The sequence below is a fragment of the Letharia columbiana genome, assembly GCF_014066305.1.
Source record: "Letharia columbiana isolate WasteWater2 chromosome Unknown Sc0000046_s0, whole genome shotgun sequence".
In the NCBI taxonomy this organism is placed as follows: Eukaryota; Fungi; Ascomycota; class Lecanoromycetes; order Lecanorales; family Parmeliaceae; genus Letharia; species Letharia columbiana.
In genome coordinates, this window is record NW_023501090.1 from 60156 (window position 1) to 81698 (window position 21543).

The window sequence follows — 21543 nt, forward strand, 5'->3', positions numbered from 1 at the left end:
GAGATTTAAGAACGCCCATTGTTCTTACAAAAGGAGACAACAGCCACTGTGGGGGAAAAAGAGCGGGAAGACGCTTAGAACATTTCAAAGGACTGAAAATGAAACTGCTCCAAGCACAGCGGTGGAATATCATTGTGAGGCAGCTTAACCTGGTGAGATCGTGCTCACCTCGTTCACCAAAGTTTATCCCACAGTCACGGTAACCCTGAGATACCAGGTTGGTGCTGTCAATCTCATTGGGGTCAACTACCGGAAGGATTCCCGTGTTCGTCGAGGAGTATGAAGTGCTTCGTGTGGCGTAAAAGCTTTCCCTCTACCTCGGTCTCCTTCAGATATGAAAGCGGGGGAAGGACAGTCACGTTATTCACACGATGATGATCGTTCCTAAGAGCCCATGAAACTGTTGTGTGTCAGTAATACACTTCAATGATGCCCAACATTGGAGGGATTCTAGGTGTACAAGACCTGTTTGGGACATCAGTGCGATATGGCCAATCACTGTCTTGATCTCCCTTCCCCAAGCAACAAGGATCAGAGACGTGTCTATCCTCACGCAATGAACGGTGGAGCACTGTGAGTCGGCTCTCCATGTCACCTTTGAATCACATGTCGTAGGGACTCAACGCTTGAGTTTTGTATCAGCCCCTACCAAGGTCTTGAAGCGGACTCGGAGATACAGTCCTCAGTACCCTGACATCAGGACTTTCCGTTGCTCAATAATTGGTACGCAACATGCCGTATTGGCCATGAGTAAATGGTTTCCTTGTCGATATCATCACCATGGTTTTTGCATACTTTATAAGGTAGGTCTCAGATACAAGTCATCGACTCATGAACCATGTGGCTTCCACCAAGAAGAAACTTGACTTCCAAACGAGGAGGAGCGCTTCGCTGCTCTAGGGTCTGACTCTATCGCCTCCTGTATAGCATCATGGAATGTGGTATGGCAGGCCGGCAGTCCAAGTCCGGCTGACGACGCTAATGCATGTCTAGAGGTGGTCGTGTTTGAAGGCCTTTTTCAGGGATGGGCGTAGATCGCGTATCGTCCAACGGTGACTCATGTGAGGGTTGCATCGTAGAGGACCTGTTGGCGTGCAGGGAGTTCCAGCGACTAGACGACGTAACAAGAGTCTCATCGTCTGACCATTGCCGCTGTTTGCCTTTACCCGTTGTTTTGGAGCGAACAGGTAGCGCGGGGTTGGTGTCTTGACCGTCTTTGGCTCGATGTTGAGCCTCCATTTTCGTATGATCCAAGCATTTATCGATTGCGCTGAGGAGTAATTTCTCGTAGATTGTCTCTGTCAAATCGAGCTCGGTCTTGCATTTGATTGTGTCGACCATCTGAAATAATTTAGAAAGAGGGTCTAATCGAGGTGTGGATTGCTTACATCACGATAAATTTTGTGTCTGCCTTTGAGTTGATCATCCAGCTATTCAAAAAATACAGTCGCATCGTGATCGCTTCCAATTTGGCATAGTTTTCTACTAACTCGACCAGGTTCAACATCTACAACGTCTAGCTTCTGCGCTACTTCTATAATCCTCTTGCGAATGAGTCTGAAGGCTGGTTTGTTTTTCTTTGCGTCCACTTGGTCAGATATGTCACTCTCATTCTCGGACTCCGGGTTTTGTTCGCCGTCTGTGAGCACACTAAGGTTGTAGCATCTGAAGTCTGCGGAGAAATCTGCCTTAATTTTTTAAAATAACCTTTTAGGGAAAAAAAAACCCTTTTTTTTTTTTTTTTTTTTATCTTCACGGCAATGTCTGGACCTTTGACATTATCTTGATTGGCTTTTGTGGTATTCAAAAAGTGAACGTCGATTCATTTTTGATCGTACCGGGTGGCCATGACGGTGGAGTAATTTAGTAATTTTTGCACTAGTTCCCACTGTTCACCTCGCATTGGTGGTGAGTCTTCGATCAGAAAGACCTTATTGTAACGCTCGAGAATGCTGGACCGGTCTTCTACTGCATGTCACTCCTCATGTACTGGGGTTGGAGGAGGTGCTGGGATGATTGTCGGACGAGAGCGCGCGTTCCCTAGTGCTATTAGCGTAAGTAAGTTACACGCGACATCGTGCATTCCAGGTTGGTTGTGGGAGACCTGTGATAGGGTTGCTAACATAGGAAAATACAAGTGTTCATGGCCTAGTTCAATCCTAAACGAGTGTAGGAATACGAGTAATTGATTGTATACAATATTACAAATGCATCTTTTCAGCGACTTGAACTATACTGGCAATCACTTGTTCACACACAAGTGCCCTGAAGATGAGAATACAGACTACACTAGCCACATATCATACGATTTTAAGCTCATGGTCGAAAGATATATTCCTAGTCCAGAAGTTGTCCAGATGAGATGCATGGTTAGTTACAAAACACTACGCGGCAAACTAGATTGATCTGTCGATTTTCAAGTCGGCGGCCGCGTACTAGGAAATCCACTACAAGTACACAAGATTCTGTCAAAGTGCCTGATGCTATCCAAAAATTAAATCATGAACCAGCCCTTCAAACCGCAGTTCCTTCTAATAATGACATCCAGCTCTCATACAAGATCGGCATTTTCCTCAGAGGATGATCCGCTCTCAGGTTAGCTTCGTTGAGGTGTGAATTTCCTGAACAGACATCCAGCCTATGCGCCTTTTTCATGCCCCAGTGTACGACCACATTATACAAAACAAGCACTGTCACTCGAAGGTTGACGACTACCCAATAATACGCACTTTACGCCTGTTAGACACACAAGTCCTTCCTTACATGAAAATACGAAAACCCGAGCAACGAATTTCGCTAAAAAACAAATAAGACTCTTCAATACGTATCGCAAGGGAATAATTATCCAACTTGTATGAAGATTTTGGGGAAAGATCATGTATGATACGCACTAAGCACTGCCTAACAGATCAACACGACCCTGAATTGCCTCTCTAATCCAGAATACTCAGTTTTAGCACCGCACCGACCTCTCCCATCCACCACGACCCCTTCAGAGCACCAACGCACCAACAATTTGACCCGTCCAGAAATTGCCAAAACAATTCAGCAGCACCCCTGGGATAGTGATGCCTACGTCACCACCCAAAATGAGACCCACAAAGAATTTCAACAAAATAGCCTTCATCAACCCCTTGAAAGAGAAGAGTACCTTTCCACTATCAACGAGACCCGCCCAGAATGCCAGGAAATTGAGCACTGTCACCACAAACACAGGGGCGAATTGCTCACCGCTCAAATGTTTGAAGAGAGCGAGGATGATATTGTCACTCGTGCCGGAACACTCGGGTTGGGTGACTTCAGTGGAGCCAGCGTAGCAGACGGGCTTCTTGGAGGATGAGCCGTACGAGGGGGATGTTTGAGTGTGAGATGGCATGGTGATTGTTTCTGGCTTGTTCTTGGTGGTGCTTGAGGATTTCTTTTCTTTTCTATTTCTTTTTCTGCTTGAAGATTGTTGAGGTTGCTGAGGGATGTCTCTAGAAGAGAGGTCAGGTGGGCAGATACATCGATAAATACTCTCCCGCATATGAAAGAACAAATGCATTCAGGCATAGTGAAAGGCTGTGATAGACATGATCATTGATGCCTAATTTCAAAGAAAAACTCAACAATGATATTCTTCATGTCATGAGGACGCAAATATCATTGCGTTCAACAAAATTGGCCTACTCTTTCTTCAGAACAATGGAAAACCAAGAACATTATCATACAATGCGAATGACATAGCCAGATTTTCGTTTTGACACAAAGCCGATAGAGACACAAGCTTTGTTCACTTAAAACAAGAGGGCCACAAACGATCCACAATCCCATTCTTCACCTCAAGCTCCTCCCTCTTTCCGCTCTCCATTAACACTATACACCTCAGCAGCACAACCTCTCAATCTCCGCCCTCCCTAACCGCACGACCACCTCCACAATCTCCTTTGCGGCAATGGGACCCACAGCACTCAGATCCAAACCTACCGTCCACAACGGTGCCCTCCACAACGTGTACAAATCGCAACGATCCGACCGCTCTCGCCACGACGACGGCCGCCGCTCGCCCGTTTCTCCTATAGAATCGAACGGCGAAACGTGGAAGTACCCACCGCGCGCGCAAGCCCATCTGAAAGGACTGGGGCCTCTTCACGATAAACCCCACGGCGAAGCGCCCAAGGACCACTTCCGCTCCCGCCCAATGTCCTACTACGATGGCCTGCCCGCTTCACCGGAGCCAGATAACAAGGCAGTCTTCGCCGACCTTCCCGCCGCGCCTGCCAAACAGAGGCTATCCCGCCCCTTCGAGCAGCCGTATCCCACGTCTAATCAGGGGCGCCAGGCGCCAGGAAAGGGACAAACCTCCACACCATCCGCTGCCGTACCGATGCACGCTAACTTGTCCCGCGCAGATTCTCGTCTTCGCCGCCAACCGGCCGGATTCTCGCATCCGAAGGCTCCGGCCCCGCTGGCGATTCCGCCGCCGGCCCACCAGTCAAAACGTCAACGCGAGCCGAGCCCCTATCGAGCAGACCAGGCTCCGGCACAGCGTTCCGTCCGTCATCAGGGAAAGCCAGTTTCCGGCCGGCGCCCGGCTCGTCATCAGGGGTGGAATCCGCTCCAGGAGCCAGCTCGTCAAAAAGGTACCGTTTATGTCCAGCGTAAAGATCAGCGTCGCGGTGACGACCTCGAACGGCAAGGGGGGCTCGCTCGCTCGAAGAGTCGGGCGAAAGACAATGATCCTGAGTACAAGTCTGGACGGAGATGTTTCTTCTCTCTTATGGTTATGATGATTATAGTTATTGTTGTCGTTGTCGTTATGGTCGAGAAGAACAAGAGTCGAGGTTGATGGTCGGTGTGGAGGTACTATAATGAGGGTGCTTGTATAGAGTATATAATGTGTCAAAGATCGCAATGCCTTTTCTTTAGATGTTACATGCAATAGGATAGGAGTATATATCAGAAGAAATGGTTTTATGGATCAAACGCTTCGGCTTGAATGTCTTCGAAGTGATAAAAGGACAAGCATCCCCGTCCATATCCTCGACAGATCCTACTCGCCCTGTCGGAGATAAGCTATGGATTATAGATGAGCTGTCAGTCCAGGTAATTTTCTTCCATAGACGAGTGTCCATCGCACTCAACAGATTGAGACAGGGGCTGAACAGCGGGAGAGGGTCATTGTCCGAGTTAACGCCCGTGAACAGCCTCATATGAACGATATCATATATCCCTACCAATTCAAACGGTGGGTCCCCCACGGCATCGGCAGTCAGACACGAGGAAGGCCTGCTAGGTACTGCTTCGTGGGTATGTCACCCAGTGCCACTATCGACTTCAGCAATATTGGTTTCATCCTGGTCTTTGCGTATGAGTCGATGGATGTCGTCTCCGCGTCCGCCAAACCGTCTGCACCTCTCTCAATTCATGCTTTCGAGGATCTCTACAAGCGAAACCAGCACGAGCATGGGCGCCATTGGGTTATACATCAGCATGATCACCCCTGTTGCAGGCGTCCACTACGATCTAAGGCTGCAGATCAATGAGACGAGCTCGATCAGTTGGGCGATTATGTATGGGCTGCCGGGAAACGCTAATAGCAGGAGGTTGAGCAGGAATGCGACAGAGACGAGGGTGCATAACGTCTGGGTATGTGGATAGAGGGGAGCTCATTTCTACGGACTGGATGCTGAGCTTGTCGAAGAACCACCTCATTGAGACTGCTTCCGCGTCTACGGGGAGCCTACTCGTTTGGGATACTGGAGAATACGAGATGCTGCCATATCATGAGAACATCGAGCAGGTGACCGATGACGAGCTGTCAGGCGACTCTGATGGGGATTGCAAACCTTCCTCGAACCTTTCGGACAGTGAAAAGCTTCACGCAGCTTTTCAAAACGTGAGGTGCCTCCTTTGTACATCCACAGCTCCGACGGTGCTAAAGCCAGCTCAGCGCAAGATTCGGGTTCGCCTCCTTGGGACCCGTCTACCACCAAGCTACACCTTGTCCATCCGTCTCCTGAGTTCGGAAAATCGCCATGAACAGCCTGCCAAACCATCCAGGAAACGCCGTAGGAAAGTCTCCACGAATAGGCCTTTAGCACAAGCAACTCCGCCTACCTCTGATCTCGATGACGATGAGGTAGTGCCTGACGCTCACCCTGAATCAATGGACGTATCTTTGTTAGCTTCTGAGCGCGAGATTGCGGAGCAGGAGGATGAGGGAAGTCCGCCTCACCAACACATATCCTGGCGCTACCAACAGCATCGGCTCAATTCATCAACGAAGATGGTACCTTTCAATGGATCGGTACGCTTCTGGCTTTTGTCCGGTGCGGATAGGAAATCGTAGTAAAGGCGGCAGGGGAATGTGGATGAGGAGAAGGGAGGGTGAGAGGCTGCTGGGCTTCGAGCCGTTCTTTGTCATGGGCAGAGAACTGGAGAGAAGTGTGGTGACTGGCAGGACTGCCGATGAGGTAATGGCTGATGAGGGAGTGCAGGGGTTTGTGGGGAGGAAAGGTTGGAGGCCCGTGACTGAGTGAAGCCACCTCGAACCAACGTGGTCACGAACAACTTCGTAATTTAAGCAGCAGTATTGGAACTTTCAATGCGTAAGTCAAAGCCGGCTTTTGCACCAAGGGCCTCAGAAAATTGATCTTGGCCAGGGTGCTTCCCGTCTCCTGCAAAATCTGCGGTTTCTGGAGCCATAGACTCTTACCATTGGCACTGGTTGTCGGCCAGAACCGCCCAACATGATCAACTTTACCGCCGGTGTCAGGGAATGTTTAATTCCGTGGCTTCACTCCTCTGCGAACCATCACCGGACTCTTCGCTGTCCATTACTTTACTCAGGGGCGCTAATGTCAGCTTCATCCGTTGCAGATTACCTCAAGAGTTATACGTTTCACCTTCTTTCATTTACGCTAACGCTCTTATATACTAACTTTAGTTAGACTATCTTCATGATGCATCAGATCCTTATTCCATATGCAACCCATCGAAGGACTATCCCGTTTGTGCCGACTAGTAATATTCTTCAAAATCGGGGGAAGGTGCCTTGCGAATCGGAACCGCTCTTGGTCACTAGGTCCTCAGCCGCCCGAGCATGACCCCACGGTGGTGGTACGACGGTGCCCCCCTCTATTGATAGCTTGATGCATCCACATTTACTTCGATTGTTGAACATTGTTCCGCACGAGACGCAATGGCCAACGTAAGTGAGAGAGACTCATTGGCAGAACGCTTGGAGGGCCTTGCGCCTGCGATAGAAGAGATTCGCAACATCTCGGGTACTGCTGGAGTCTCCATTGGGGTCTTGCATCAGCAAGAAGTCGTTACCACTGCGGGCTTTGGATACAGAGACATACAAGCCAGGGAAGAGCCAAATGAAGATACTCTTTATTACATCGCAGCTCTCACCCAGTCGATAACCGCCTCTGGAATCGCTCTCTTGGTCGAGGATGGGAAGTTACATTGGGACAGCGCGATTTCCAATCTCGTTCCTAATTTTCAGCATCAGTCCCCGTTGATACACCATAACACTACCATTGGGGACATCCTAAGTCACCGCACAGGTCTCGAGCGGAAGGTCAGCCTTTGGATGGGCGAGCACAGTTTGCCGCAGGTTACACGTAACAAGTTCACGAAGACGGCTGCGTATCTTGAGCCCGTCCACCAACTTGGGTCCGAGTTCCTCGAGAATAATTGGACCTACGGGCTGACGGCCCAGATCATCAAGCAGCAAAGCGGACAAGACTTCAGCGAGTTCGTTGAGCAGAATATCTTCAAGCCGTTGAATATGGAGCGAACTGGGCTCGCTGGGAGTCGCCCCTTCCCCCTTGATGTTGACAATTTTGCAGAAGCATATATGTGCAATGGGGACACACCATACCGCTTACACAAGCCGCCTGTTGAGACCAGTCCAGAGCACGAAGCCACTGTTGGAATCAAAAGTTCGGTCAATGATCTGATCAAGTACTACATAGCGCTCCTCAATGCCGCAAAGAAGAAGTTAGCTCAAGCGGGAGACATGAGCAGAGTTCGCCACTCAAGCAGGCACGAGAGCTATTCAGACCTCACACACCAATGGAAAGGCTACTCCCTAGCTTTGGCAAGACAGAGTACACCCTGGGCTGGGCGCAGGTTATACTTCCCAGCGCCCTCGGTGCCTTAAGTGGCAACGCCGAGCTTGTGGCAAAAATGCCTCGTATAGGCGAAGGGCTAACAAATGCTCCGCTCGTCCTCTATCAGTCTGGCAGCTTGGGCGGCTATCAGTCGTCCGCCATCTTGATCCCTGACACGAGTTCGGCCATTGTCGTCCTCTCCAATACCCTTGCGAACCAGCATGCCGCAGACTGGATAGCACAAGCCGTACTTGAAGCGCTTCTCGACGTCCCACACCCCACCAACTTCGTGGCTCTAGCACGAGAGGCTGCAGCAGAGAACGCCATGCTCTTCTCTTACATGCGTCAAGTCATGGTTGCTGAGCGCGTTTTCGGGACCACATGTCGAAGCCTCGATACTTACGTTGGCATCTACGACAACGCAGTCAAGACATTCAGACTCGAAGTATCCTCTGGCGAAGCAGGACTGAGGATCTCCTTCAACAGCAGTCGTGATTGGTATAAGCTGAAGCACTACCATTACGACACTTTCTCTTTCGAGATGAACTACCTGGACTTCTTGAAGAAAGAGATGCGGCCGGTGACGTATTGGAGATATTTCCTGCTGGAGTTTCGTGAGAGCATAGAGGGGGCAGATGGGACCATTGGGATCATTGTATGGAGGCCTGATCGCATGGTTGAGAAAGGCGAGGCATTTGTGAAGCGGACGGCTGCTGAAGGAGTGGCGGAGGCCTCGCGAGCGGTGAGCTGAGCGAGAGAATAGGTTCAAGGACTGGGAAGATATAATTCTAGTGACGCTAAATGCTGGGTGGGTAACTCTTTAGGATATAGCGGATGGGTCATTGGGAGGGGTATCTTTGATCGAGGTGGTGTTGCAAGTTTTGGGCATTCAAAGGGGATCTACTTCGGTTTCTCAGGTCCACTGTTTTTCAAAGTTCCCAAGGCATCGGACTGGACGCTGCGATAGATCACCACTTACAAAGCTACGAAGCTTAGCAATCAGCAAAGTATAGTATTGGGCGACGAGACATCTGCTTGATTGCATATCCAAGCCCCTAAGGAGTTGGAAATCGAGAGGCGAGGGCTCGAAACTCCGTGCCCATCTCCGTGCTCCGGGGTTTGACCATTTGACAACACAATCAATAGCTCAAATCTCAGCTCTGCAGGCGGTAGTAGCTTCTCATCATGGGGCGTAGTACTAGTACAGCGACTCCTTGAGGTCTTCTATCTCCTCAGTATCTTACTGACCCATTCCCCTTCATGCTCTGTGGATCTATACAAGTTCCGATGGTAGTATAGAGTCATTGCTGTCTACAATCTGCAGGCATTGCAGCAGCGCGGTGGTAGTACGAAATGTCAAACGGATGCGGCTTCCTCTTTGGGAAGTGATCTGCATCGAAGAAATACGCGCGATGACCGGAGGACCACTTTCGTCAACACACCGACAAACTCGACTAAGTAGTGACTCAGTCGCACTGCATATAAGCACGTTTGCCGTAAATCACTTCCCACCTCTCGGTGTTATCAATTCATATGAGTAACACCTCGTTCAATTCAAGATATGCGGGTGACTCTTCAAAAACATGGCCATCCAAGCCCGTTCAACCTGACTCACACAAATACGACGATCTTACAATGACAAGAGCATGAGATCGAGTCTTTGCGTAGATGAATAAAGTATATTGATACCTTGAGGCAGAAATTTTTGCTCCCCACTTCCACGCTTTCTCGTCATTGGCTTGTCCCTCATGGAGCGCTCCCCAAGCCCCTCCTCCATTGCTGGCTTGACTGCCTTGGTACTGGTATTCTTCACGTCTGTTCCGGCCTTCTCAAAACTCTTCAAGAGCGCGACATCAGAAGCGAGGGATAACGCACCTAATGAGACCTCCCACTTATACGAAGACGAAGATGGCATTGCCACCGAGGAGACACAGAAAGGATATACTGCAGTCTTGCCTAAGTACCTCGCTTTGTTGTGCTCGGTAATGGGATTCTCAGTCTCCATGGGCATAGCAGTATATACAACAGTCCATCCGAGGTTGACACTATGCTTCGAGAATTGGCTGAGTGTCGGAACTTGGGTACGAATGCCGTCAAAACCCGTTGTTTATACTAATAAATGCTTCAACAGTCATGTCTCATCATCCAGACCGCATATATTGCCTTCGAGCGTGACCCAATAAAGAGGTACAACTATGGTTGCCTGAATGCATTGGCCTATGCTTTACTGACTGCTGCTACCTGCATCCGCCTGGTGATGCTCCTCTCTTATCTGTCTTCGCCCTGGTCCAACGACGCCTTAATTTGGTCAGACGTGCTCCAAATATGTGCTGCGGTATCATGCTGTCTGTCATGTCTGAGCTTGCCTAGACGTCCTGTTGTCGAGGAAGGGGGTATGCTCGTCGACGGCCAGTACACCGTGTCGGCGTTCGGTCGGTATACATTCACCTGGGCAGGGCTTACGCTCATTTTAGCAAGGAAGAAGAAAACTCTTGGCCTAGATGACTTACCGAATTTGCACGTGGAAGGGCGCTCCGCCTACCGTCAAGAATACCTCAGTACATTGAAAACAAAGGATCAGCTGTGGAAGACTTTGGTCTTCGCTCATCTTCCAGAACTTCTCTTCCAGGCTCTCTTTACAACATTGCAGTCCGTTGCACAGTTCGTACCTCAGCTCGTTCTGTATCAATTGTTAAAGCGCCTCGAATCGCAAACTAAAGGCACATTAGCGGGCGGGTCGACTTGGGGATTGGTAATTGCCCTTGGACTGGCCATTATACTCTCAGCCTGGACTCAGGCTTGGCTACATTGGATAGTTTTGGCTAGACTAGGACAGCCACTCCGGACTGAATTATCGGCTATGATCTTTAGCAAAGCCACCCGTCGTAAGGATGTGAAAGGCGTGCTACAACCCAAGCAGGCTACCGATGTTGATGCCGTGAATGGAACCAGTATTCCCACTGCTTTTTCAGGAATCAACGACCAAAAGACCGCGGAAACACATCCGATGTCGGGTTCGACCCCGGGTCAAGCCGAAACTGCGACGGCGGAAGACGCAGCAGAGGAAGATACTCAGAAGAGCCGTCAGAGCACCATCAACCTATTGGTAAGGCTTGCTCCCGTTATCGTACGCATACCAAATGGCTGAATACTCGTGGTGGCAGGGAGTGGACGCAGAGCGTGTCGCGGACTTTGCCACTTACTATTATCTGATTCCCCAAACAGTCGTCATGTTGACAGTCAGTATAGCGTTCTTGATCAAGCTGATCGGCTGGAAAAGCTTGCTCGCTGGACTATCTGTATTTGCGATCGCATTACCACTCAACATCTACACTTCGAAAAGCTACAGCGATGCCCAGGGGGACATCATGAAGGTCCGAGATCAGAAGATGATCGTCATTACCGAAGCACTCCAAGGCATTCGGCAAATCAAATTTTCTGCCCAGGAACAGCAGTGGCAAGAGAAGATCGGCAAGAAGCGTGACGAAGAGCTCGCAACACAGTGGAGGGTGTTTCGCTTGGATACGGGTCTACTTGCTATCTGGATTCTTGGACCGGTAATGTTAAGTGCTGTCTCTCTCTCCGTATATTCAGTACTCAACAGTGGTCTCTCGGCATCGGTGGCATTCACCTCTATCACGGTAATGGGATCGATGGAAGTTTCATTAGCTGTCTTGCCGGAGGTTATCGCGGATTGTCTGGAAGCCTGGGTGTCAGTCAAAAGGATCAATGAATACCTCAAAGCTCCAGAAAGGGACCCCTATATTATTTCAGGCGACGCCATTGATTTCAAGGATGCATCAGTTGCTTGGCCATCGGACTCACAGGAAGAGGATCCTGACCGTTTCATCCTGAAGAACATCAATGTCCGGTTCCCAAACAAGGAGTTGAGCGTCATCTCTGGCAAGACAGGGTCGGGCAAGAGCCTCTTTCTGGCGTCGATCCTTGGGGAAGCAGACTTATTGGCTGGACAAGTCAGAGTTCCTCAAGCACCTTCTTTCGAAGAGCGCTTCGACAACAAGGCTAACAGAAGCGACTGGATTATTGACCCAGCCATCGCATTTGTAGCTCAGATTCCTTGGATTGAAAATGCCACCATCAAGGATAATATTCTCTTTGGTCTACCTTTTGACTCTGGCCGCTACAAGAAAGTGCTCAATTGCTGTGCTCTGGAGAAGGACCTGGACCTGCTCCCCGATGGCGAGCTTACTGACATTGGCGCCAATGGCATAAATCTCTCAGGAGGGCAGCGTTGGCGCATTTCGTTTTCGAGAGCTTTGTACTCACGGGCAGGCATCCTTGTCCTCGATGACATTTTCAGGTAAGGTTTCTGGAACCTTGCTATAATATGATCAACATCCGCTAATGTTATAGCGCTGTGGATGCTCATGTCGGGCGGCAGCTCTTTGAGGATGCCCTGACGGGAGAGCTCGGCACTGGAAGGACACGCATCTTGGTGACCCATCATGTGGGCCTTGTCCTGCCCAAGACGGCGTACACGGTGGTTCTTGGTGAAGGTACAGTACAACATGCCGGCCTTGTAGAAGACCTGAAGGCCACCGGTGTGCTCGAAGAAATTATGAAGCAGCAACAAGAGGGTCATGCAAAAGATCTCAAGAAGAACGCAGAGGCGCTACAGCAAGCAGAACATGCAGCCAACGGTAGCCTCAGTAAAGTGTTATCACACGCCTCAGCCACGACGAACAAGATTGACGATGGTGAGCTGGACATCCAAGGAAAGGCACAGCCGAAGAAGTTCACCGAAGATGAAAAGCGAGAGACAGGGCGAATGAGTCTCAATATCTACAAGCAGTATCTCGTATCCAGTGGCGGTTTCTGGTTTTGGGGTCCCATCATGATCCTTTACGCTGTCTACCAAGGGCTGATCTTAGGAAGGTCCTGGTTCATCGGTATCTGGACAAGATCGTACAAGACCCAATCTCATTCGTTCTTCGTCCAAATGCTCCCATCTAACTACTCTCCTGTGAGGGGTAGTGGTTACAATACCCAGACCTCGAATGATAATTTGTCTTTCTACTTGGGTATCTACATTGGACTTAGCATTGTCATATGCATCTTCGGAACCTTGAGGTACTTCTTCGTTTACCTGGGATCATTGAGAGCATCTAAGAAGCTCTTCGAGGACTTGACATACGCGGTCCTCAGGGCGCCGTTGAGATGGCTGGATACCACACCTGTCGGCAGAACACTAAACAGGTTTACCGCCGACTTTGCTGCAATCGACTCAAGATTGGGTAACGATATAGGTTTCCTTCTCTATCACATTCTCGAGCTGGTAGGTATCATCATCGCGGGCCTCTTCGTGTCACCTATCATGCTTTTGTTCTCACTCATACTACTACTCCTGTGTGGATGGGTCACTAGATGGTATCTTTCCGGTGCTCGTGAAGTCAAGCGGCTCGAAAGCAATGCGAAAAGCCCCATTTTCGAACAGTTCGGTTCAGCTCTCGCAGGGATTGGCACCATTCGGGCCTTCGACAAGACCGATGTATACATTGAGAGAATGTTTGCTAAAATCGATACACATGCAAGGGCATATTGGTTCCTCTGGCTATGCCAAAGATGGCTGGCGCTCCGGTCAAATGCCATTGGTGCTGCGTTTTCCATCCTGGTTGCTGCTGTCATAGCTTTCTACGGCATCGAAGCTTCGCTCGCTGGCTTTGCTTTGAGTTTTGCACTCCAATACAGCAGCGCAATCTTGTGGACAACCCGATGCTACGCAAATTGCGAACTCAACTTCAACGCGGTGGAAAGAGTTGCAGAATATGCAAATCTGCCCATTGAGAACCAAAGTGCGAGCGTCAAAGTCCCGGCTGCTTGGCCTACCGAGGGTCGGCTACAGGTCTCAAACCTCGTTGCAGGCTATGCGGCAGATCTGCCACCAGTCTTGAAAGGTCTCTCGTTTTCTGTGGAGAAAAATCAGGTACGTTATCCCGGAGTGGTTTCTTGCTATTTGATACTTCAGTCTGGGAGGGAAGGAAGTACTTCCCAAAGTATGCTCCAGAGACTGACCTTATGACTCAACTGCCTGTCACGAGATGAGCTTGTTTTGCCCTTGACCTGATCTTGCACCTGTCAGACGATTCAACTTCGTGTCGTGCTATGGGACTCTTTCCCTCATTGTGCTCCCTAGACTTGTCTTATGAATTAAATATGTGTCTTGGAATGGGTACGCTGACTCTTAAATCATTATCAGCGTGTTGGCGTAGTAGGCCGCACTGGTGCTGGCAAATCTTCACTCACACTAGCTCTTTTCCGCTTCTTGGAGGCACGCGAGGGCTCTGTACATATCGACAGCATCGATGTTTCGAAGATCAGTCTCCACGACCTAAGGAGCCGCATTGCGATCATACCACAAGACCCAGTCCTTTTCTCCGGCACAGTCCGCTCGAATTTAGACGCGTTTGACCAGCACACAGACTCCGAACTCTACGACGCGCTTCAGCGTGTGCATCTCATCCGCACAACAGGCACCACTTCTCAAGGTGAACTCGCCGAATCAGACTCGGGCTCAGATACACCCATCCCAGCAATTGCACCAGACACCAACACCAACACCAACACCTTCAGATCCCTCTCCTCGCGCATCTCTGAAGGCGGTCTCAACCTCTCCCAAGGCCAGCGTCAACTCCTCTGCCTTGCCCGTGCCATCGTCTCCCGCCCCAAAATCATGGTGCTCGATGAAGCGACGTCAGCCGTTGACATGGCAACCGATGTTCTCATCCAACGCAGTATCAGAGAAGAGTTTCAGGATTCGACGTTGATCGTAATTGCGCATCGATTGAGCACGATTGCTGATTTCGACAAGATACTGGTAATGGACGACGGGGTGGGGGTGGAATTCGATGGGCCGGAGGAGCTGTTGGGGAAGGATGGGGGTGTATTTAAGGGGATGGTGGAGCAGAGCGGGGAGAGGCAGCGGTTATGGGAGATTATTGGGGGCTTTGCAGAAGGCGAAGGAAGGGAAGGGGAATGATTGATGAAAATTTGTTTCTTACTTCTCTTCTGGGCATGGCGCGATGTACCGCTTGCGATGAAATTCTGGCTCCTAAAAGCGTCATGGAAAATAGAATAACGACTTCGGAACTCTACCTTTGCACTTCATGCTCATCTTACAGTCTGGGGGTAATGCTCGAGAAACATGGAATCGCCGTAATTGTAGCGGTATGATCTGACCATCCTCCAATACGATGACGCTCAAAAGCAGACATCGCCGTTGGTTCCGTGAGAGACAGAGACTCCTTCACATGCCGCTCGGCAGTTTTACACGTTATACCGTCTCATTACCGCCCAAATCGTAGCTGCATCATTGACACTCACTCTGCGGAAAGGAGGAATGAGATTTCTCAGATGGCTTTTCTCGCTCGTTATAATGGCGGTGTATTTTCTATTAGGGAGGTTTAATAACAGTTTTCATAACATTTTACATAATCTAAAGAGGTAATAATTTAATAGTCTAATAACATCTGATAATAGATAGCGTCGTCGATCGCCACCTTATGAAAACACTTACATAATATGAAAAGTGTTCTCATAAGCTTTGTTACCTTTTTCATTACTTCCGTGGGCACCTTTTCCAGTGCTACGACTTCCAGCACGTTCTTTAATACCACGACTTCAAGCACACAATCGAATGTCGCGGCTTCGAGCACGTCCTCAAGCTCTCTTAGTACAAATCCTAGTACAACCTCGAGCGTCTCAAATCCCAGTACGACGAGCAACTACAATGCCACTACCCCCGGATGTGGCTTTGGCAAACTTGACGCTACGGATTGGCAGCAGGATGACATTGACGCCTGGCTACAAAGCTGGTGGAGCAGTGTCCAATTTACTCCAAACACACGGAACTTAACCAGACAGTTATTAAATAGCTTCGCGCCAGACGTTTCGAACAGTGCGTTTACTTGTAATGTCTTTCAGCAATGCTTGGTAAGATTTGGCCTTGCCCGTCCTGAGTATGATCTGCGAACAGCATCACACTAGTTTCCAGGTTGCCAGAGTATGGATTTCCAGCAGGCACCCTCCCGCGAGGCGTATTTTGTATTAGACGCTATCGCCAATTCCAACAATTATCTCGAAGCATTGGTTACGGGCATCGACAATGCTCAAACAGACAGTAATTCCATCACCGACAAATGGGTCACCCAGTGCTCCTACACTACCGTTCAGCCGGCATCCACATCCCGCATCTCGGAGATCTTGAATGACAGAGCAGCTGGTTTGCTCATTCTGCTGGCCATTGCCCTTGTGGCTATTCCGGGACTTGGCGAATTGACCGTCGCTGCTGCCAGTGTTGCTGCCACTACTCAGGCCATAGGTGCCGGCGCAGGTGCTGCAGCTGGTGTACAGAGTGGAATATTACCCGCCGTTGCGAATGTCTTACCATCAGCACAGTGAGTGCAAGATTTTCTCACCTGACCATGGTGCAGTGAGGAAAGGTGCGCACCGAAAGCGTGTCCTCTCCAAAGGCTCACCAAAAGCGCTTCCACCTTTTATTAGTGGGCGCTTTGTAGAGTATGGATTAGAAAGCGTTTGAATTGGGAGACGTTTGACTCTTATGAAGGCATATACGAGTAGTGAGAGGTGGAACGAGAGACTTCCCAGCGATGAGCTGCGGGCGAATTACTAATTCATACCCCAAAAGTATGGATCCTTACCGAATCATACCCCTAATTACTGAATCATCCCCCTACACCAAATCACACCCAAATATGGGGTATGATTTGGTAATTTGCCATTGCTTGGGGTATGATTTGGTAATTTGCCATTGCTTGGGGTATAATTTGATGAGGATCTTAAATGATAGCTTTCTGATATACGGTAAGAGGGTTTAATGAAGTTAATGGTAGCGGTAGGCTTACTGAGCGTCTGGTAGTAGTCGTCGACTTGATTATTGATGACGGTGGTGTTTGCGCTGCGCAACGGGGCGGGGTTCGGGGCGGGGTTTGACCCCCTAAGCTTACCCCGCCCCGTTGCGCAGCGTAGTAGGAATTATTCCTTCGGGGGCCCTACGGGGCCTACGGGACCCGAATAGGGGTGTCTGCAGCGTGAAATGCGGACACCCCCGGGCTCGAAATTTCGCTCACTCGACTTTCGTCTGATGTTTTTAGGCTGATAGAATTCTTATTAAACGCGGTCGGAGAAACTCCCTTATTTCTATGATCGAATAAGCCAGATCGCGGATTATCTCCTTCGTAGTTTAAGGCCACTTTGATAACTTATCAAATCATACCCCAAGCAATGGCAAATTACCGAATCATACCCCATATTTGGGTGTGATTTGGTGTAGGGGTATGATTCGGTAATTAGGGGTATGATTCGGTAAGGATTCGTACTTTCGGGGTATGATTCGGTAATTTGCCCGGTGAGCTACTTTATCGCTATCAATTCGCAGACTGCGTATGCGATTTCATCGCATCAGACGTAGCGCCAGGTCTGAAGATGAAGCAAACTTCTTCATAAATTACTGACTCCCCCTCCCTCCCTGCCAGCACCATCGAGATGTTCTCTGCAGACGCGAACCCATGTCTTTCGTACAGCGACCCAGCATCAACAGTACTCTCTAGGTACGCGGGAACGTTATCTTGCTTGGACTGCCGGAGGCCCCATTGTAACAAGAGTGAAGCTGCACCACGACGCTCGTGTAGGGGGTCAGTCCCTATGAAGGTGAGGCCTAGAGTCGGGTGAGCAACCGATGATTGCGGTGACAAACAATTTGCGAGGAATGGAATTGGAGCAGATAGCCTCATCAAGAGAAAAATCTTCTGCCTTCCGATACTTCCTCCATACACAGGGAACTGCGAACCCAGCATCACGTAGATGGCATGAATATTGTAAACAAGCTTACGGTAACAAGCCCCCTCCCCCACCACCCTTTCCTTCGCACCCTCCACCACCCCAGTCCACCGATCCAACACCTCCAAATCCGTCCCCTCCGGCCACACCCACGGCGCCTCCACATACGTCTCCCCTTCCCGAACCGGCAGGCTCCATTTGGCGAAACTGACAACCTCACCGTTCCCACTCTCATCGTCTCTCACGACGAGCACGGCCGTCTTCGGATCTCTGATGTCGGCTAAGGCTTTTGCCGCGATGCAGACTTGAAGCCTTTCGCGGACGGTTGGGGTGGGGAATTGAGCGAGCAGCATGGCGTTGGTGCCGAAGGCGGCCATGTGGATGGCGGCGATGCGGGAGGCGTCGGATTGGGAAGCCGGGGACATGCGGAGAGGCATGGCGAGTGTGGTTGGTTTATGGCCGGTACTGTTTGGTCGTGAGGTCTATTCAATGAAAGTGGATAGCTAGGGAATCTATTGGAGGAAAGGGCAGTCTGGGTCGTTGACATGTATTGTCTTTGCCCCAATGGAGAGTATTATTCAATCGAATGGGTGGGCTTTTCATAGGGAGGGAGGATGACTCATGCAGAGCAGCAGAACGATGAACTTTCGCTTGTATCTTGATAGTATAAGATTGATCGCTACATTAGTCAGATGTTCTGGCAGTGCGACTACAGTCCACCACTTTGCTTACAACAGCGCGAGAACAGCCCTACTCAAGCCATACATCACGCTCTCGAGACGTGACCCCGAAGCGACTCTGCCCACTTCATATATATATCTATACAAGTACGAGGGCGTTCATTCTTTATCAAACGCCGTCTTAGCACCACCCATACTTCTCGTTCCCAAGCCATTCCAGTGTGTCCTCCTTACCGCTCCCTTCTCCGTACCACAGAAGGCTAGCAATACCCTCATGCTCCCGCTCTATCCTGCGATGCTGGATTCTTGTTCGTCCTACCAATTCCAGGACCAGAGGCGTAGGGTCCCACATCATCACACGATGTAACTTCCACTCGGCGGCCTCGCCCTGGGCGGCCTGAAGAATAGCTTTCATCTGCTCGACTTGCCTTTCAGATTGCTCTGCGTCACGTATGCCTGTAGTAGCTTGATTTTCGATCACTAGCCGTAATATATAAAGAGTATTCTCAGAAGAAGCAGACTCCGGGTCTCCATAAAAGCGGTGGGTCCAAATAGCCCATACTCGATTACCAGCCTGCCCCACGATCGCTCCCTTGATCTGAGGCTTCTTTCCAAAGAGCTTTTCACACACGAATTCTTCTTTCTTGTGATGCCAAAGCATATGGTCAAGATCCGGCACGAGCACCATGCGTGTCTTTCCAGTCGTTGATGTACTGGTCAACTCTTTACGAATCATAGCTTCGTCTTCTTCACAAAGTCGTTCAAGGTTTCCAGGCAGAAGCTGTGTAGCTCTTGGTGCGTCCGGGGCCGCAGATGGGTCGAGCTCGATATGCGTATTGATAGGAAAAGGGTGCCACCCAAGGTCTGCGTAGAACTTCTTCCCAATATCAGAGTACAGCACACTCCCAATGGATTTCGTCGTTTCGGCCTGAAAGGTGCGCAAGATTTCTGCCAACTCCCTCATCAAGCGTGAGCCATAGCCACGACGTCTCAGTACTGGGTCGCAGAAGACACTGGCAACACCATGGATAATGTTCTCGCTGAGATTGCCACCTGTATCACTGAGGAATGTACGCTTGCGAAATGTTTCACAGGAGCATAGGATTGGCCGCTGGTCCGGAGGCAGGGTCTTGTCAGTCAATATCCAATTGGTCATTACTCCATCTTTTGCCAAAGGAACCGTGGTCAAATAAGCTGATTCTTCGAGGTATTGCGGTAAGGATAGGGCGTCTGTCCAGGCAAGGGAGCTGAGCTTCCAGACAGTCTGACACTCTCCGGCTGTAGGATGACTGAGATGAAGAACAGGGGATCGTGCTTCTGGTAACGTCGCCCAAGATGTTTCCAAAGAGCCCATATTTATATAATATACATCAATAAGCGATCAGTGCTCTAACCATAAGCAAAAATTTCAAGAAAGAGCTGGTAGTAGACGGCTATACTCGTACAATATAGAGCGGTGAAATATGCAGCAGAATTATACGCAACAGGAATATATGATACACAGCTGTAAAAAACTAGAATTAGTTGAGGCTCAGCCATGAGCACTGAGCATACTTATAGTGCACCCTTGTACGGGTGATAAGTGACTGCACATGTTAGCTGCATATGCAGTAGGGTTGCAGATTCACACCGCCACCCGAAGAGTTGATCCCGCGGTGATGGGTTCGCAGTCGTCAAAGCGGCAAGATGAAACGGGTACACTACAGCAGGAGGGTGGTATTCCGGAGATCGCCGGCGCTGGACATGCAGGAGCATTTGAGATTACTCATAATATTTTACATAATCTAAAGAGGTAGTAATCTTATAGTCTAACTATACGTAGTAATAGGTAGCGTCGTCGATCGTTATCTTATGAAAACACTTTACATATTATGTAAAGTGTTTTCATATCGGTAAGGGTTTCGAAGCCCTACGTACTACTAGCTCCAGGGCTTCAGGGCTCCAGGGCTTCAGGGCTCCAGGGCTTCAGGGTTTCGGGGTTTCGGGGCTCCAGGGCTTCAGGGCTTCAGGGTTTGAGGCTTCGGGGCTTCAGGGTTTCAGGGCTTCAGGGCTTTAGGGCTTCAAGGCTTCGGGGCTTCGGGGCTTCAGTACTCCAGAGCTTCAGGGTTTTAGGGTTTTAGGGCCTTAGGGCTTCTTATATTATACGAGTACTATAACTATTATATCTTACTATCTTATTATATTATCTTTAAATACTAATTATAGTCCTAATTAAGCGCATTCTAACGATATAAAACTTATAATAATCCGATCTATATTCGCGATGATATTACTTATTTAAGAATAGGGATACTGTTAGAGGTCCGTGTGGTTGGAGGTATTTAGTTCGTATTAGGTTCGATTCCTAATGGCGCTGGTACAATGGTGTTGCGGTGCTTTTTATTTCTGTCCGGGTACTGTTAGAGTCCGGGTACTGTTAGAGTCCGGGTACTGTTAGGGGTCCGGGCACCCTTAGGGCTTCGGGTACTGTTAGGGCTTCCCCGTCCATGGTGAGTATTTTGCTCGCCCGAGGTATTATTACCTTATTATTATTAAGTTAGAATGTTATGAAAAATGTTGCTAAACCTCCCTAATGCGCAGTTATTTGTGATAGCCAATTTTATTCGTTGCTGTAGAGTGTAGAGACTAGAGAGCGCTGGGTAGTTGTTGACTTTGGACAGCGGGACCGAGCTTCGCTGAGTCGCTCGCATAGCTCCCTTCACCCTTGTTATAGAGTATGGACTAGCGCTAGCTCTGTCACTAGACGTAAGTTAAAAATGTCTCGGCCATCTGACATCTCACCCTCATGCAACTGATAGCAATTATTCTACCTACTGCCAAACCCACATCTGCATTGCCCCTGCATGAATGGAGTTGTGTAAGTAGGCTTGTACAGTATTCGGCACAGAGTACCGATTCGCCAATGATCTACTCCGTAGCCTTCCTGCCTCTAGGGTATCATGGTC

At 49.4% G+C, this 21543-nt stretch overlaps 10 protein-coding genes across 10 annotated transcripts; 6 read left to right on the forward strand and 4 right to left on the reverse strand.

The window, feature by feature from the left end:
• Window positions 1-978: 978 nt before the first annotated feature.
• Window positions 979-1849, reverse strand: HO173_010140 (uncharacterized protein; the record flags this gene model as incomplete). The annotated part of the gene is made up of 4 exons (XM_037312026.1): window positions 979-1341; window positions 1389-1430; window positions 1491-1650; window positions 1839-1849. The coding sequence occupies 4 exons, from the start codon at window positions 1847-1849 to the stop codon at window positions 979-981; spliced, it is 576 nt and encodes a 191-aa protein (XP_037161040.1).
• Window positions 1850-2992: 1143 nt separating this feature from the next.
• Window positions 2993-3376, reverse strand: HO173_010141 (uncharacterized protein; the record flags this gene model as incomplete). The annotated part of the gene is made up of 1 exon (XM_037312027.1): window positions 2993-3376. One exon carries the CDS (start codon window positions 3374-3376, stop codon window positions 2993-2995), a length of 384 nt encoding a protein of 127 aa, XP_037161041.1.
• A 150-nt stretch (window positions 3377-3526) lies between these two features.
• Window positions 3527-4828, forward strand: HO173_010142 (uncharacterized protein; the record flags this gene model as incomplete). Its single annotated transcript, XM_037312028.1, has 2 exons — window positions 3527-3553; window positions 3869-4828. The coding sequence occupies 2 exons, from the start codon at window positions 3527-3529 to the stop codon at window positions 4826-4828; spliced, it is 987 nt and encodes a 328-aa protein (XP_037161042.1).
• A 119-nt stretch (window positions 4829-4947) lies between these two features.
• HO173_010143 (uncharacterized protein) lies at window positions 4948-6331 on the forward strand (the record flags this gene model as incomplete). The annotated part of the gene is made up of 4 exons (XM_037312029.1): window positions 4948-5085; window positions 5148-5374; window positions 5430-5628; window positions 5684-6331. 4 exons carry the CDS (start codon window positions 4948-4950, stop codon window positions 6329-6331), a joined length of 1212 nt encoding a protein of 403 aa, XP_037161043.1.
• Window positions 6332-7183: 852 nt separating this feature from the next.
• HO173_010144 (uncharacterized protein) lies at window positions 7184-8152 on the forward strand (the record flags this gene model as incomplete). Its single annotated transcript, XM_037312030.1, has 1 exon — window positions 7184-8152. One exon carries the CDS (start codon window positions 7184-7186, stop codon window positions 8150-8152), a length of 969 nt encoding a protein of 322 aa, XP_037161044.1.
• A 26-nt stretch (window positions 8153-8178) lies between these two features.
• HO173_010145 (uncharacterized protein) lies at window positions 8179-8853 on the forward strand (the record flags this gene model as incomplete). The annotated part of the gene is made up of 1 exon (XM_037312031.1): window positions 8179-8853. One exon carries the CDS (start codon window positions 8179-8181, stop codon window positions 8851-8853), a length of 675 nt encoding a protein of 224 aa, XP_037161045.1.
• A 997-nt stretch (window positions 8854-9850) lies between these two features.
• On the forward strand, window positions 9851-15099 carry HO173_010146 (uncharacterized protein; the record flags this gene model as incomplete). Its single annotated transcript, XM_037312032.1, has 5 exons — window positions 9851-10183; window positions 10234-11208; window positions 11267-12423; window positions 12477-14046; window positions 14320-15099. 5 exons carry the CDS (start codon window positions 9851-9853, stop codon window positions 15097-15099), a joined length of 4815 nt encoding a protein of 1604 aa, XP_037161046.1.
• Window positions 15100-16124: 1025 nt separating this feature from the next.
• Window positions 16125-16520, forward strand: HO173_010147 (uncharacterized protein; the record flags this gene model as incomplete). Its single annotated transcript, XM_037312033.1, has 1 exon — window positions 16125-16520. The coding sequence occupies one exon, from the start codon at window positions 16125-16127 to the stop codon at window positions 16518-16520; it is 396 nt and encodes a 131-aa protein (XP_037161047.1).
• A 986-nt stretch (window positions 16521-17506) lies between these two features.
• On the reverse strand, window positions 17507-18355 carry HO173_010148 (uncharacterized protein; the record flags this gene model as incomplete). The annotated part of the gene is made up of 1 exon (XM_037312034.1): window positions 17507-18355. The coding sequence occupies one exon, from the start codon at window positions 18353-18355 to the stop codon at window positions 17507-17509; it is 849 nt and encodes a 282-aa protein (XP_037161048.1).
• Window positions 18356-18779: 424 nt separating this feature from the next.
• HO173_010149 (uncharacterized protein) lies at window positions 18780-19952 on the reverse strand (the record flags this gene model as incomplete). The annotated part of the gene is made up of 1 exon (XM_037312035.1): window positions 18780-19952. One exon carries the CDS (start codon window positions 19950-19952, stop codon window positions 18780-18782), a length of 1173 nt encoding a protein of 390 aa, XP_037161049.1.
• Between the last annotated feature and the right edge of the window lie 1591 nt (window positions 19953-21543).